The sequence below is a fragment of the Poromitra crassiceps genome (assembly GCF_964638095.1).
Source record: "Poromitra crassiceps genome assembly, chromosome: 4".
Classification (NCBI taxonomy): Eukaryota; Metazoa; Chordata; class Actinopteri; order Beryciformes; family Melamphaidae; genus Poromitra; species Poromitra crassiceps.
In genome coordinates, this window is record NC_139626.1 from 25209713 (window position 1) to 25223915 (window position 14203).

The 14203-nt window shown below is 43.9% G+C and overlaps 2 protein-coding genes across 4 annotated transcripts; both read left to right on the forward strand.

The window, feature by feature from the left end:
• Positions 1 to 747: 747 nt before the first annotated feature.
• On the forward strand, positions 748 to 6178 carry LOC310775450 (sesquipedalian-1-like). Of its 3 annotated transcripts, none has more exons than XM_083635599.1 (4): positions 748 to 800; positions 1426 to 1537; positions 2651 to 2954; positions 5618 to 6178. In XM_083635599.1, the coding sequence occupies exons 2-4, from the start codon at positions 1457 to 1459 to the stop codon at positions 6049 to 6051; spliced, it is 819 nt and encodes a 272-aa protein (XP_083491725.1). In that variant the 5' UTR covers positions 748 to 800; positions 1426 to 1456; the 3' UTR covers positions 6052 to 6178. The 3 variants fall into 3 exon arrangements, with proteins under 3 accessions (XP_083491725.1, XP_083491727.1, XP_083491726.1); XM_083635601.1 differs by having other exon boundaries at positions 771 to 800; positions 1432 to 1537; XM_083635600.1 differs by lacking the exon at positions 748 to 800 and adding an exon at positions 1171 to 1277.
• Positions 5692 to 12070, forward strand: LOC310775453 (myosin regulatory light chain 2, skeletal muscle). The gene is made up of 6 exons (XM_083635604.1): positions 5692 to 5821; positions 9354 to 9455; positions 10707 to 10887; positions 11146 to 11224; positions 11334 to 11382; positions 11495 to 12070. Exons 2-6 carry the CDS (start codon positions 9420 to 9422, stop codon positions 11594 to 11596), a joined length of 447 nt encoding a protein of 148 aa, XP_083491730.1. The 5' UTR covers positions 5692 to 5821; positions 9354 to 9419; the 3' UTR covers positions 11597 to 12070.
• Positions 12071 to 14203: the final 2133 nt, after the last annotated feature.

Below are 14203 nucleotides of genomic sequence, written 5' to 3' on the forward strand. Positions count from 1 at the left end.
ATCACACAAGTTAGGAATAGGGCGACCAGATCCCAGCAAACCACAGAGTATATTTGTGTGGGACACGTTACATTACCAATGGGGGTAGGGCTGCAACTAAGGATTATTTTCATTATTGATTCATCTGTTGATTATTTTAGACTAATCAATTAATCGTTTGGTCTATAAAATGTCACCAATGGTGAAAAATGGCAATCATTTCCCCCCAAAAGCCCAACATGACATCCTCAAATGTCTTTTGTCCTGACCAACAGTCCACAACCCATAGTCTAGCCTGTCTTCTAGAAGACTAAAGACATCAGAAAGCCCGAACAAGAGAAAACTTCCAATCGTGGAAGTCGGAAACCCTTATTACGGGTTTGCTTGCACCTGTGTTTACCCTGCCTTTTCGACACAAAATGGCCACTGTGAAAAAGGCCCATGCTGTGCAGTGCCACACAGTGCACAGTGGGGCATCTGGTCAACCCTAGGAATATAATTCACCAATGTAACACACACCAGGAAGTCCTTGGCAAATTAAGAAAAAGTTAAATTTCACTACCTCCACAAGGTCAGAGACCATCTGCACTAAGATAAACACAAAAATAAGATCATACTTTGTAGAACAAAAGTGGGGGATTTTCCAGTTTAGTAAGGCAGTCAAAAAGAAGCTCGACGCATTGTTTACTTCGCCCAGCATCTGCTACCTTTGTGCCGCGCTGACGTGGAGCTGCTCACCTCAGCTATCAGGAAGTGTTTGACAGACAACAACACCCATGCCACCCTGCGGAAAGTCAAGCACATTTCTTCATCTCAGAAAGGTGAGTAAACGGGTACTAGCGAATGTCTGAACTATTACAAGAGTCATTCAGCGTCGTAGTTGCGAGGACAATAAGTCACGAGTGACAAAATGGAAACTAAAATGCATGAGCAGTTGTTTTTTTTATTATAACGCAGAAACAGGAAAAGATTGCACTGCCTCTCAAACTAGCCGTGACAGACTCTAAGGAAAAACCTTTTCGTGTGTGCCTAGGCAAGTCCTTTATAGTTGTGCGTCGCGGCTACTCTCAAACCAGAGTTTGTAACGTTAACGTTACGGATCTATCGGTGTCATTTATTATGTTCCTCAAAATATAATGTAACTAGGAGGATTCTTACTTTAGCATAGCGTTAACTGCACTTGAAGGGAAGATTTTTTTGTTTGTTTTTTTAAGGGAAGAAAGTAGCCTATTACTTCCGTGGTGATCGGCGCGTTACATTTATCACGCTACAGTTTTTATACCCCATACACCCCTAAGGTAAATAACGTAATAAAGACGTGTAAACGTGTCAGCAACGTAAGAACGTTGTCACAACGTTGTTTTGTTAGTAGGGCTAGGGATATATAACATTGTGTCCTATGATGGTAATTTTATGTTGTGTCTCTAATGTGCTCTGGTATGGCAGTTTCAGGTATGACCATGCCTGTGATGTTGAAATGAAGATTCATGGAAAGATACTTACGTTTTTTCAGTCTTGCAACTCACCTGTCGACAAAGAAGGATATCTCTACAAGAAGGTAACATTTACAGTTTGTGTCTGTGTTCTTCCCAGTCTCCTTTGCCTGAGCACGTACGCACACACACACAGAGACACACACACACACACACACACCACTCACAAAGTTATTACAGGGATCTCCAACATGGATGGCCTCCAAGCATGTGACATGGCTGATAATCAAACCCATCAGTCAAGTCAATTCAAAGTTTATTTATATGTTAAAGCCAGGTGTAAATGGAATCTGGCTATGTGGTCAAGCACAATCTGATTGCAATCTGATGGCAGAAAATGCATGTTAATGCCAGGTGTAAATGGCCTCTTATTGCATTAGGGTTGACAAAATCTGTAATTTAAAGTAACATTTTTTTTAAATTCTATTCTCAAATACACTACTGCCGCATGCGCTAGGACGCGTCATCAGTGATGTTATCTGGGGTCGTAAGGTGTTTCGGGTCTGTCAACATCATACACCCTCGCCCAGTAGACCCAGCCGAGGCCAATTAAGACCCCGACTCATGTCCCAGAAGCCGCTCACGGTTCAGCCTTACTACTCTGTCTGCAACGTTGCCCGCGGGAGGGGTAAGCGAGAACGCCCAATCCACTGCAATAGAGCTAGTGCTACGCCGCAGTATTGGCCCTTCGGTGCATGGAGGATCTAGGCTCTGTGGGTTACTCCCGGCCGTGCTCCTCCTTCGTCTCACCAGACCCTCCCGTGGCAAAGGCAATCCAGAGGCTGAGAGGATGCCTCAAGGACGCCTCAAGAGGGCCTGTGCGCTGCACGTCATTTACCTGCGTCGAGCACTCGCTCTAGCCTGAAGGACCCCAGGCCGCGCCGATCTTTGCGCAGATTTTCAGGAGGCTAATCCGTAGCGTTTGTGGATTTCTCCCTCACGAGAGAGCCAAGATGGGGTGCTAATCCCATCCCGTACCGGTTGCCATGAACATGGACAAACTAACTTGAATTTCTAAACGCATTTTAATTACAACTTGTTCATGATTCCATGTTCCTGTAAGCTGATTATCCTTATTATTATTATTATTCATCAAACCATTTGAGTAAGAAATTAGTAAATAAGCAGTTTGTTTTGGAAATGATAAACCACACACATGTCACAATGCTGTCCCACAGGGTGAGAGAAACACATCCTATCAGAAGCGCTGGTTTGTGCTGAAGGGGAACCTCCTCTTCTACAAGGACCGTCCCGCCGACCGGGACCTGATAGGAGTGATTGTTCTGGAGGGCTGCACCGTCCAGCTGTGCGAGTCGGAGGAGCAGTTTGCCTTCTCGCTGGTGTGGAGCGAGACGGGCCTGCGCACGTACAAGTTCGCTGCCGAGAACCAGGCCGATCAGGAGAGCTGGATCAAAGTTCTACTCTCAGCCAACCACAGCTACCTGGCCCTGTTAGTGATGGACATGGAGAAACAGTACAGAGGTGAGAGAGAAGAGAGAGAGGATAGTCTGAATGATATACAGTCTTTCTCTCTTGGTGAATAAGAGCAGCCTTTGTTCCGGACCGGAGAGGCATTGCATCACTGTTGACATCAGCTTACTAACACTGTTATGTGTCCGCCGTGGTGCACAGTTTGCATAAGGTAACAATGTAACATCCTGTATGTCATTTATCTATGTAACAGTTACATACGGTAGTCATGGTGACATATCTGTCTCTGTGTAGACTAGGGCTGGGCCATAATTGATATTGTTCAGTACAATCATATCATGTTATGGTGATTTGGGGATATTGTGGCACACAATTCTGCTCTGATGTTGATAACAAGCAATAATAATAATAAAAAGAAATGTGGCAAAAGGAGATATTAAACATTTTAAGGAATACTATTTGAAACAATGTCAGTAATGCACACCTAGCATTGCCTTTTACCACCATTCTGTTGACATTAATTTGATTGACGTGTACGATCTTGCGCAAATATCAATTGAAAGATCTCAGTGAGCCCTTTTCAGTGCCAAAAGGACACAAGTGAAATCATCACCCATACGTTTTAATTAAACAAAAAAACGAAAGCCATAAGTAAAAGTAGGGTTTTGTTTGCTGCCAAAAGGGCGTAACTACACTTACGCCCTTTTGCCACTAATAGCCCATTTCCACCGCTGGTATCCCCGCCCAGCCCGTCTCACTTTTTTGTCTCATTCCACCGATCAAAATCCTGGACAGCCCAGGTTGAGTTGGGGTTGAGTCGTGCTGTTTTTGGTGCCTGCTCTGTTGAGGTTCCAGTGCTGTGGACCCGGTACCATACGGTGACATGAAAACAGACGACTGATTGGTCAGGCAGAATCGTGTTTACTGTATCTACTGTCAATGCTGGATACCAGTTTAGTGGGGCTTACCTTCTCTTCTGTTATTTCCATCAGTCTTTTGTGTTGCTGCCTTCGGCTCTGGTGAAATAAAATCAATCTCCTTGCTCAGCTTTAACAGAGAAAAAGTCCGCTCCTCGGGAAGCCCTTTGTAGTTGTGTGTAACATCGGCTCCGCTAGGCCGGAGGCGGGGGTTTAGCGAAGCTGCGGTCTTGCCTGGTGAGTTGCCGCCGGGGTAGAGGCTTCCCTTCTCCCCGTAGCGCAACTCCCGTCCCCCGCGCAGTGCATGCATGTGAGTTTGAGTAACAACAACTATTCTATTAACTACGGTATTCTCCTGGCCGATTCTCACATTTGCCCATGTACACTGTAGGTCATTTACAGGCACCAGTATTTCATAACCAGTTTAAAAGTTCCGTGTATGGATTTAATTTTAACGTTATACGTTATAGCCTACTTCGGCTATGGGCGGAGGACAGATATGCGGTCGCTATGATGACCAGGTGTGGGCGGAGGCGAGTAAACTTGCTATGGAAACAGAGTCTATATCAAGTAGAGATGAGTAAGACCAGGTCGAGTAGAGCTGTACTGTGCTGTTATATGTGGTGGAAATGAGCCATAAGAAAACCCCCACCTTTGACACTGAGCAAGCATTGTGGGTAGAGGATTCTAACAGCACTTATGTCACCTCAAAATGCATCCTGACGTAAGTAAAACTAGCATGGCAACATGCTAGTAGGGGTGGTGGTGGGGGGGGGGGTCCATACAGTATAGTATCACAATACTTTGTGTGGCAATATATCATATCACACAAATGCCAAGTATCGCAATATTTTATTATAGAAATAATCAGGTACATGCAACATTTATGATAGGGTTTTGTGACAGAGTTGGTCAGTCTGCCTGCTTGACAATTTTGCTGCAATAAAAATAACTAGAAATTCTATGGTGGAGACGATGGGCCATGGACGCACTTTTTTGGGGGGTTGTGACCAAGCTCATGCGACGTCATCGACATCAGTGGGCATGACATCACTTGACAATTCTGTGCATGACATGCCATGGTATGTCTCAGTTGACCGTGACTGTTGAGATGAACAAAGCAGAGAGAGATCTGCCCCCAAAATCAGACAAGCGAGCTCCTTTGATGGCGATCACAGGCAGATTAGACCCATAAAACTTCTCCGCCTCCTCTCCCCACAGTGTGGCTGTCACCACACACTAGTAGTATTAAGATTCTAGTGAGATGAAAAGACTGGAAGCTTTATCTTAGATAAAACAGGCAATGACAAAGTTTTACTTTGGGGACATGATTTGCAGTTGAAAAAAAAGTAATAAATCGCAATATTGCAATACTCATATATCACAATACTAGCATATGGCAATATCACAATACTGATATCGTATCGCGGGGCGTCTGGTGATTCCCACCCCTACATGCTAGGAGTGTGAACTGGTCAAGTTTAGCTCTGATGTAAAACTGCTGGTAACTGAAGTTGTCCCTCACCATTATCATGACTACTTTTACAGGTCTTTGGGTTAATTCATTAGCTCATTACTTATCAGCATAACTGATAGGTTTAATATGCAGTATGATGGTGACCATGTCAGGACATTAAGCGGCTCAAGTGCAATCAATTTCCAAATCTCTCAGACTTAGTAGATGTGTTTTCGTTGTGTTGAGTTAAACATTGCTCAGGAGCAGTCAACTCTAGTTTCAGAATGTGATTGCATCTCTTCAGTCATGTGTTTCTCAGTCTTTCTCTGCTCGTTCCTCAGAGGCCATGAAAACGTACTCCAGTGATCCAGCCAGGAGTTTCACCATGCCTAGTTTCAACACAGCAGAAGCAGCGAGTTCTGTTGTCTGGCAGAGTGCGCACACCACAACACTACCTCAGCACCCAGTGCCAGGTGTGGGAGCGGGACCCGGTTTTAGCTCCAATCAGAGGCTTCAAACTCCACCCATTTCCTCCAAAGCAGCCAGTAAGAGATCACCCAAGCTCTGGCCCAGGAGAAATGCAAATGTTGTGCCTATTAACGGTCCTGCTCCACCCTTGGGGGAGTGGTCAGTGGCTGGGACAGGCACCAAAGAGGAATTTAGTAAATTGCATGAAGAGTTTGGAAAGGAAGTGAAGGAACTGATTGCTGATTGGTCCAAAAGGGGAGGAGGCGATGAAGTTGTTCAGGAACAAGATTTGATTGATTTTGGATAGCGGTGGAGATATATAGAATAAAGGTTACTATGCAAAGATACCATGTAAAGAGAACCAAAATGGGAAGAAAAAAAATGTTGGTCCAAAAAAAAAAAAAATGTTGAACCAAAGGAATTGTTATTGTATATATTTGTACATATTTAAGATAAAATGTTCAAGAAAAGATTGTTCCTTTGTTTACTTATCATGCCCATGGAGTCCATAATGTTCTCTGCTCTACTGACCTTGTTTGTTCCTCATTACAGTTAAAACAAATGGTGCCTCTATATTATTATAGCTAACTTACAAACTATTGATTATGAGTTATTACTATATTGCAACAGCTAATAGTTGATATGGCCATTGCCGGTGGGCACAGTATGAGGAATCAACCAATCACATGCTATTGTTCACTCAAGCTCCCCACTTGACTGTCCACAAGTGTTGTTATAGGCTTCAATCACTTTCACGCCTGACTGCAGCAGGCCAGTGAGTCCGTCGGGTAAGAAAGGAATTGCAGTCATATGGGGGCAAAGGAGGCCAAGAAGGGTCAAATTTTTAAAAAGACGGTCAAAATGGCTGAGAAAGAGAATGGGGGAAGGGGGGGGATAGTGCTATTTCAGTCTTTACAGCTGTCTTGTTTTTATGGTCTTTGACTGTGCTCTCTCTCTCTCCCTTTCTGCCTCTTCTCACTCCTTCAAGTCCATACTTGAAGCTGTGCCATGTCTGCTGGTGATCTTCCCCACATATTGTTTGGCTCTCTGCAGACTATATTTTCTCTGTTGTAAATAATCAGTAATGGGCTGTTGGAGCTGGAAAACCCCACACCACAAATATAAAATAAAATGAAGTAACATAATTGGTCCCTTTACTTAAATTAGATGATATTTTTCCACCTGAAACAGTCGGCCCACAAATGCCAAAGAGGTAGATTTTGTGCGGGTTTGTGAGGGGAGGGGGGGGGGGTATCAGTTCCCTCTTGTGCTGGATACATACCTTTGCGTGATAGATGGCTGCCTTTGGAGCTCATATATGGAGTTTGGTGGGAGGGCCGGTGCCCCATATTCTAAAGCAACTATACTGGGCAGCTGCAGAGCAACCCAAATTAGTGCCTCCATGGTGGTGAAGCACTTCACTTAGTCCAATCATCATTTGGTGATTCCCACAATCAATATCCATTCTCACTGGCCTTATTACCTGTGATGTAGATAAGCTGTTATAGATAATTGTATGGTCATTCCTCCTAACAACACTTTTTCTTGGCTCTTTCCTCATTTTGTGCCATTTTGCACATCTATTGGTGCACAAGAAGAATAAAACCGTAGTCAAAAGTCTATTTAAATCGGTCTGGGTGAACAAATGTATAGGTTTAACATACCACCCCATTTTTGTTAATGAGTTTAATGTGATCACTATTTTTCCTAATTAATTTGTGATCACTTTTTTCCTAATTAAAAGCTGTACATTATGTCCAGCAAATAGTTGCTAGCGCAACCTGTGTCAATATCAAGGCACTGTTTACATCTCTCGTTGGTGCTCGGTCACTGTGTCTAGAGGACTAGTAGTCGTGTGTCATTACTGGAGCCAAACCAATGTTTTCAAGTTTCATGACTCTTTATATATCCCGTCAGCCGCAACTGATCTGGTAGTAAGCACAAACTGCAGACTGAGCCTATCATTAAACAGGTGATGACTTCAGGCTATGTTTACTGTAAATGCATGTTAACACTTGGCAATTTTATGAATGAAAGCATTGATGTGTGAAGGAAAACTGTCCAAAGTTAAGTGTGTATAAAGGAAGGAAGTAGTGCAGTAGTCACAGTGGATGATATAAAAGAAACAGAGATAACCACTACAAAGACTTGAGCAGAGGTGCCCAAATTCTTTCCCATGAAGGGCCAAAATTAATCTGGATGGATGGCCATGGGCCAAAAATAAAAATTCTAGAATTTAAATTCTAAATCTAAAATAGATCTAGTTTCATAATGGTAAAAGTATCATCAAGCTAGCTTTAAAAATTAGTCCGCCCCAGCCTCTGAAAAACAGTAATATTGGCTGCGATTTTTCTTCCTTTCAAAACCATGGAGGGCCAAAATAAACTGAGCGAGGGCCGAAGTGTGGCCCTCGCTCAGTTTGTTGAAGTACAGAGGACCACAATGGAAACAACTCTTTGACTTTATTGTGTTTTATCCTCCATTGTTTTTTTTTTTTTACCAGATGCGTTTCATTAAACTATGCAACTTGTTTTAAAATTATGTAAAAAATCAAATCAAAGGTGATGAAGAGAGATACAGAGTATGAGGCTGTTCAGGAGTCACCCAGGCTGTCATGTCAGTTTGTCCATATTAGTCCATGGGGACACCAAAGTCAGGCATGTGTGTTACCGTTGGCATTGAATTCACCTCATTCCAAGACTCCTGGAGCCTATTTTGGAGCATGGGAAAGACGATATGCCCGGACACCTCCTCGCTCCTCCCTCTCTCTCTTACTTTCCCTCGGCTCTCTTTTCCTGCCAAACCTGATGGTGTGGCTAAAGTTAGCCCCCCTGAGCTAGTATATAAGTCCCCAAGGGTCCAACAGTTACATGTCAGTCACATCGGCTTGGCTTAGGCTTCTCTTCTTGACCAACTAATACCCCACAAACTTGAGAGATGGTGAGTGTGGCCGTGTTCCTTGGAAGAGCAGTCTCTAGGATCTTCTCTGCACTAAAAAATGATCAGATGATCAGCATCATTGATTGATATCAAACTGGATTACCAACGGCTCAAAATGTAGAGCTGAGCCTCTCAAACTGCGGATTGGGACCCACTCTTCTGTTCGCCTCAACTAAAGATTGGCTAACATCTTTGACAATCTTGATCTTGGTGAAATGCTGATGCGAAATATTTTTGGGGATCTTTTCATTAAAGGCCCCATAATACTATAGCCTACTTTGGATAGAGTCAAAGTGGTCAGATATCTTCCTCTTCACAAAAGTGTTGTGTTGAGAAAGTTTGATTCAGTTCAGAACGTCATCAAAGTGGCATCAGCCAGAAGTAGCTGCATAGCTATTGGAGGCATATTTCTTTTGCATCGCTCTGTACTTGATCTAATTCACAATGAGAAAGACACTGCAAGTAGAGGATGTAGAGACTCATTTGTGTCCTTTTATTCTTTGATCACACAGAGGGCATCCCTCCTGATTATATTAGTGTGGCAGTCTTTTTAGCCCAGATTTATCCAGGATAACTGCCTCTTGTAGTGAAATCTGTTTGGTTGGTGCATGTTTTTTGTTTTGTTTTGTTTTGTTTTGTTTTGTTTTTTAACTTTCCACTGTTTTCCAGGCACCCAAGAAGGCCAAGAGGAGGCAGCAGCAGCAGGGTGAGGGTGGATCCTCCAATGTGTTCTCCATGTTTGAGCAGAGCCAGATCCAGGAGTACAAGGAGGTAACATTTTCCCCATCACATCACACACACTTCACACCAGCCACAGCATGTAACCTAAGCTTCTGTTCAATCTCATGATGGCATTTAGCAGAAATCCTGTGGTAAACATACGATTAAGTATTTTCTAGTTGTAGGATCCTAGATCATGCGAGAAAGGGGAAGGGTATTATCTGCAGCTCATATACTGTAACTGACCCCATGTATCATATGGCTATGGAGGTCATGTGAGTGACCTGATCAGGTTGGCAACATGACAGCAAAAATTTCCCCATCAGCGAGAAAACAGTAAATTTGACCTTCACTGACGACAGCAGTTACCCCTCCCCGGGGGTCGGTCGGTCATCTACCCCTGAGCCTCAAACATATCTCTCTCTCTCTCTGTCTGTCTGCCTGTCTGTCTCTCTCTCTCTCTATCTCTCTGTCTGTCTGTCTGTCTCTCTCTCTCGCCCTCTCTGACTCCACTGGAATGCTGCCCAACAGCTGGTGGACACAAATGCCAATCAGCAGCTTAAGGGAGAAAGAATAGAAATTTATTTGAGGTCTTTACCCCTGAGTGCATTGCGTCTATTTAGGGAAGACAATGGGAAGAAAGGGGAGAGGAAAGGTTACGGTATTTTGTAGCCCCAAGAAAGCCTTTTGTGACATTTTAGGTTTAGCACTCAACTACAAAATTACCTGTTGCCACTATCAGATATTAAGTAGCCTTTGAGGAGTAGTGTTGGGGCATAACCTCAGTAAATAGCAAATATATGAGAATACAATAGCTACAGTTGCCATGCTTTGGAGGTGAAGAGGGACAGGGACAGAAAAAATAGTCACAAGGCAAAAAAAAAGAGGGAGGAGGGAGGGGTGACAGCTGTAATCGATATCGTCTCCTTAAATGTCGCAAGGGGCTTGTCTCACATTCCGAGACCATTTTAACACCTTGGAAAGACAAGTGGCTCACCAGCTGCCAACTCCCAAAAGGTTCCCAATGCCATCTTTGGTTTCACTGGGTGCAGCTTGCACATTTACACGTGCTGACCAGCTCCTTCAAATGATTGTCACGAGCAAATCTTGTGACCAAGACCGCAACAACAATCTGGACGCTTCGAACTCCACAATTTCTAAGTAGTTGTATTTCAGTCAGAGGACAAAAGGACACTGGATGTCATCTGAGGAGGCGTTTGATTTTCTTATCGATTACCATTCATCAGCCGTGTGTTTCTTTCATTATTCACCCCCCTCCTCTCTCACCCTCTCCCTGGATAGGCTTTCACAATCATTGACCAGAACAGAGATGGCATCATCAGCAAGGACGACCTCAGGGACGTGCTGGCCACCATGGGCCAACTGAACACGAAGAATGAGGAGCTGGAGGCCATGGTCAAGGAGGCCAGCGGCCCCATCAACTTCACCGTCTTCCTGACCATGTTCGGCGAGAAGCTGAAGGGTAGGTCAACACGCACCTGAACTTACTATTTTACTTTGCTTTACCACTGCTTCTGTTAGCTTGTCAAATATTTAGTGATGTTAGGTGTTATATTGGGTGTATATTTAACTACTTAAATGTTCCACACACCCGTTTTGTTTTTTTGCAATCCAGTATTATTTACAGCTATTCATGTCACATCATGCTTCATATCGTGTGAACTTTTATTTTACGTTTGTTGGTTGATATCTTAACTGAGAGTGCTCCTCTTGTTCACAGGTGCTGATCCCGAGGACGTCATCGTGAGCGCTTTCAAGGTCCTGGACCCCGAAGTCACTGGCTCCATCAAGAAGGAATTGTAAGGGCTTTTTGCCTTTGACTTGCCTTCTATCACAGCACCCTGTGAAGTCACTGTAGCATGGTCCAAACATCAAACACAATGTCTCATATCTCTTTTTCTTCTCCAGCCTTGAGGAGCTCCTGACCACCCAGTGCGACAGGTTCACCGCTGAGGAGGTGAGCTTGTCTATCTCACTCAACTAAGGCTGTGTAACCACCATCCTAGTTCTTATATCTCAGGGTGTGTGGTGGCTGTTGCTCATTTGTTTCTCCCTCCTCTCCGCTGCAGATGACCAACCTGTGGGCTGCCTTCCCACCAGATGTGGCTGGCAACGTAGACTACAAGAACATCTGCTACGTTATCACTCACGGAGAGGAGAAGGAGGAGTAAATCCACCTCTCTCAAGATCTCTACCTCCGTCCAACCCCCTTACACACCCTTACACCCCTCCGCCATCTACTACACCCCCCTCTCCTCCATCTCCGTGGCTTGCTTGCGCATGCCGGCACCCCGGGCCCGCTCTCTCTCCCCTCGCCCGCTCACTACGAAAGACTTGTCTCCTTTATACCGAGCGACAGGAAGCGATGGCCGCGGGGGTGTTTTGTGTGTGAGTACCAGCAGGGGAACAACATGGGATTATTTCCAATAAAAATAATCTTGTGATATCGAAACAGCATCTCTCTCTATCTCTCTCCCTGCCTCTTGGTGCTTCTCCTTTTCCCCCATCACTCACTTATCATGTCTCTTGTGTTGAGGCCAGCAGTGCACGCATCATGCCTACATGCAGTCCAGTGTGTACAGCGGTCAGTCAGAACCTCTCTTGGGTGCGGTGATGCATGCACAGTCGCTTATTTGAAACAAGTAGGCAACTTGACCCTGGCGGTCTGTTAGTCTCAGCCCGACATGGAGTACTTGATGGACTTGTCCCTATGCTTGTATTTGTAAGGAGAACAACGTAAAAGAGCGGGAGTACTGTACTACAATAGCTTGCTTACCCCTCTCTCTTACTTTCTCTCTCCCTTGCTCATACCTATAGGTATAAAAGAGAAGGTTGCGGCGGACAGAGGAAAGCATGATTTTTATTTTATTTTTTATTTTTTAAAGCGGCAAATCTTGTAAATAGAGAAAGAGGTAGCGACAGAGGGCGAGAGGGAGAGAACGAGGCAAAAGGAAAACGTCTTTGTTTTTCGATTCGCTCAGCCTCCCTCTCACTGCTGTTTCTCTCCTGTTGCTGTGACTGTGTCTCTGTCTCCACTGTAACAAATAAAGAAGTACAAATAAAAGCCAATATCTTTTGTACTACACTGTGTCTGCTGGTTTCCGTGGGGGCGGGGGTAACAGCACTGCACTGCTGGTTGTGCTTGCGTATTGACAGTGAAGTACTATAGTGGTTCTCAACTGGTCTAGCCTCACGACCCAGATTTTTCCTCAGTCATTAATAAGTCGCGACCCAAATTTCAGATTTGGACCCCTTTGAAAATGGCCTTGCCAAAATGTTGCCTAAATCTGGAGCATTATTTAGCCCTGTTCCCGACAAGCTAGCAAGAAATGGTTGGTACCAATGGATGCCTTAGGTATTCTAGTTTCATATGATACCAGAATCATCACTCTAACTGCAATTGAGCACACTGCAGCCTCTGAAAGACAGCCATGTTGGCCGTGGCGTGGACGCCAGCATCCTGAAGGATTAGAAGATGATGCACACATCACTCAAAACGGCCCCGCGACCCACTTTTGGGTCACGCCCCACCAGTTGAGAAACACTGCAGTATAGAGCACTGACTGCACACTGGCTGTACTATGCATTATGCTGAAGCATTGAGAGGTTACTTTCAAAATGTAATTAATAATAACTGATTACTCTATTAAAACATGGCAATACATATAGGCTAAAGTACTGCTAGATGATTCTTTCAGTAGCCTAATGTAATCTTATTCAGTTACTTTTGGATCACTTTTTCTCCAAGATCTGTGAATTATAAAGTTAAACAATTTATTTACACTTGGAAACTCTCATCATCCCTAACCATTATTTCAAGTTTCACAAAAAAGTATCTTTATGCCTAAAATCTTAATTTTTCCTTTCCAATATTTAAATAGTCCAATCAGTCAAAAATAGTTAAACTAATCAAGACGCCTATGTATACACTATATGAATATTAATAAAGAACAGCTTCAGTCCATATAGATTGCTGTTGTGGGATATTGGTCTGTTCTTTAAAAAGGAAGGGAATTTCATTTCCCCAAATTGAAGCTGTTTTGGTGCACACATACCTGGAATTCTGCATGTATGTGGCGTGCACACCCCAGGCGGGTATGGATTAGTCACATCTTAGAATATGGGAATTAACATTAGGAACAGTGTTAGCACCTGGTCCTCTAAAGTGACCACAGAAATAACTAAAGCATCAGATGGCTGTCCATACCATCACAGATCCAGCCCCATGTTCAACAGCTTGCAAAAGAAATGAAGCCCTGCTCTACAGTCCTTTAGGAAAAGGGAAACTTATTACTTTTCTCCATTGTTCAGCGCTGCAGGTTTTGCACTCCTTACACCACGTTATGTCTTGGTGCGTTCAGACTGGATAAAAGCTGGAAATATGCTTAAACTTTTAGTCAAATTTTAATAAGTTTATGAATGGAAAGTTTGAAACCATGCCATAAATACCAACTTTGTGAATCTCATAGACTGGAGAAGCAGGGCTGTGCCAGGGTCGCCAGTTTGAATCATCGGGCTCAACAGCTGCTCTTCCATCATCCTTGAGCAAGGCACCGTACATCCAATTGCTCCAGCAGAGCACTGACAGTAGTCAACAATACATTGCGGTTGTACTGACCAGGTGTGAATGTGTTAGAGCAAGCATGCTCAATGGACAACCACTGTTCTGGTTGTGCCGTTTGTCCATGGTTTGCATATTTTGCATGGTTAATTTTGTATTTACTTAGACCTATGCACCTGCAAATGATCTCAACGCTTAGCTTTGAAGACCTGCATAA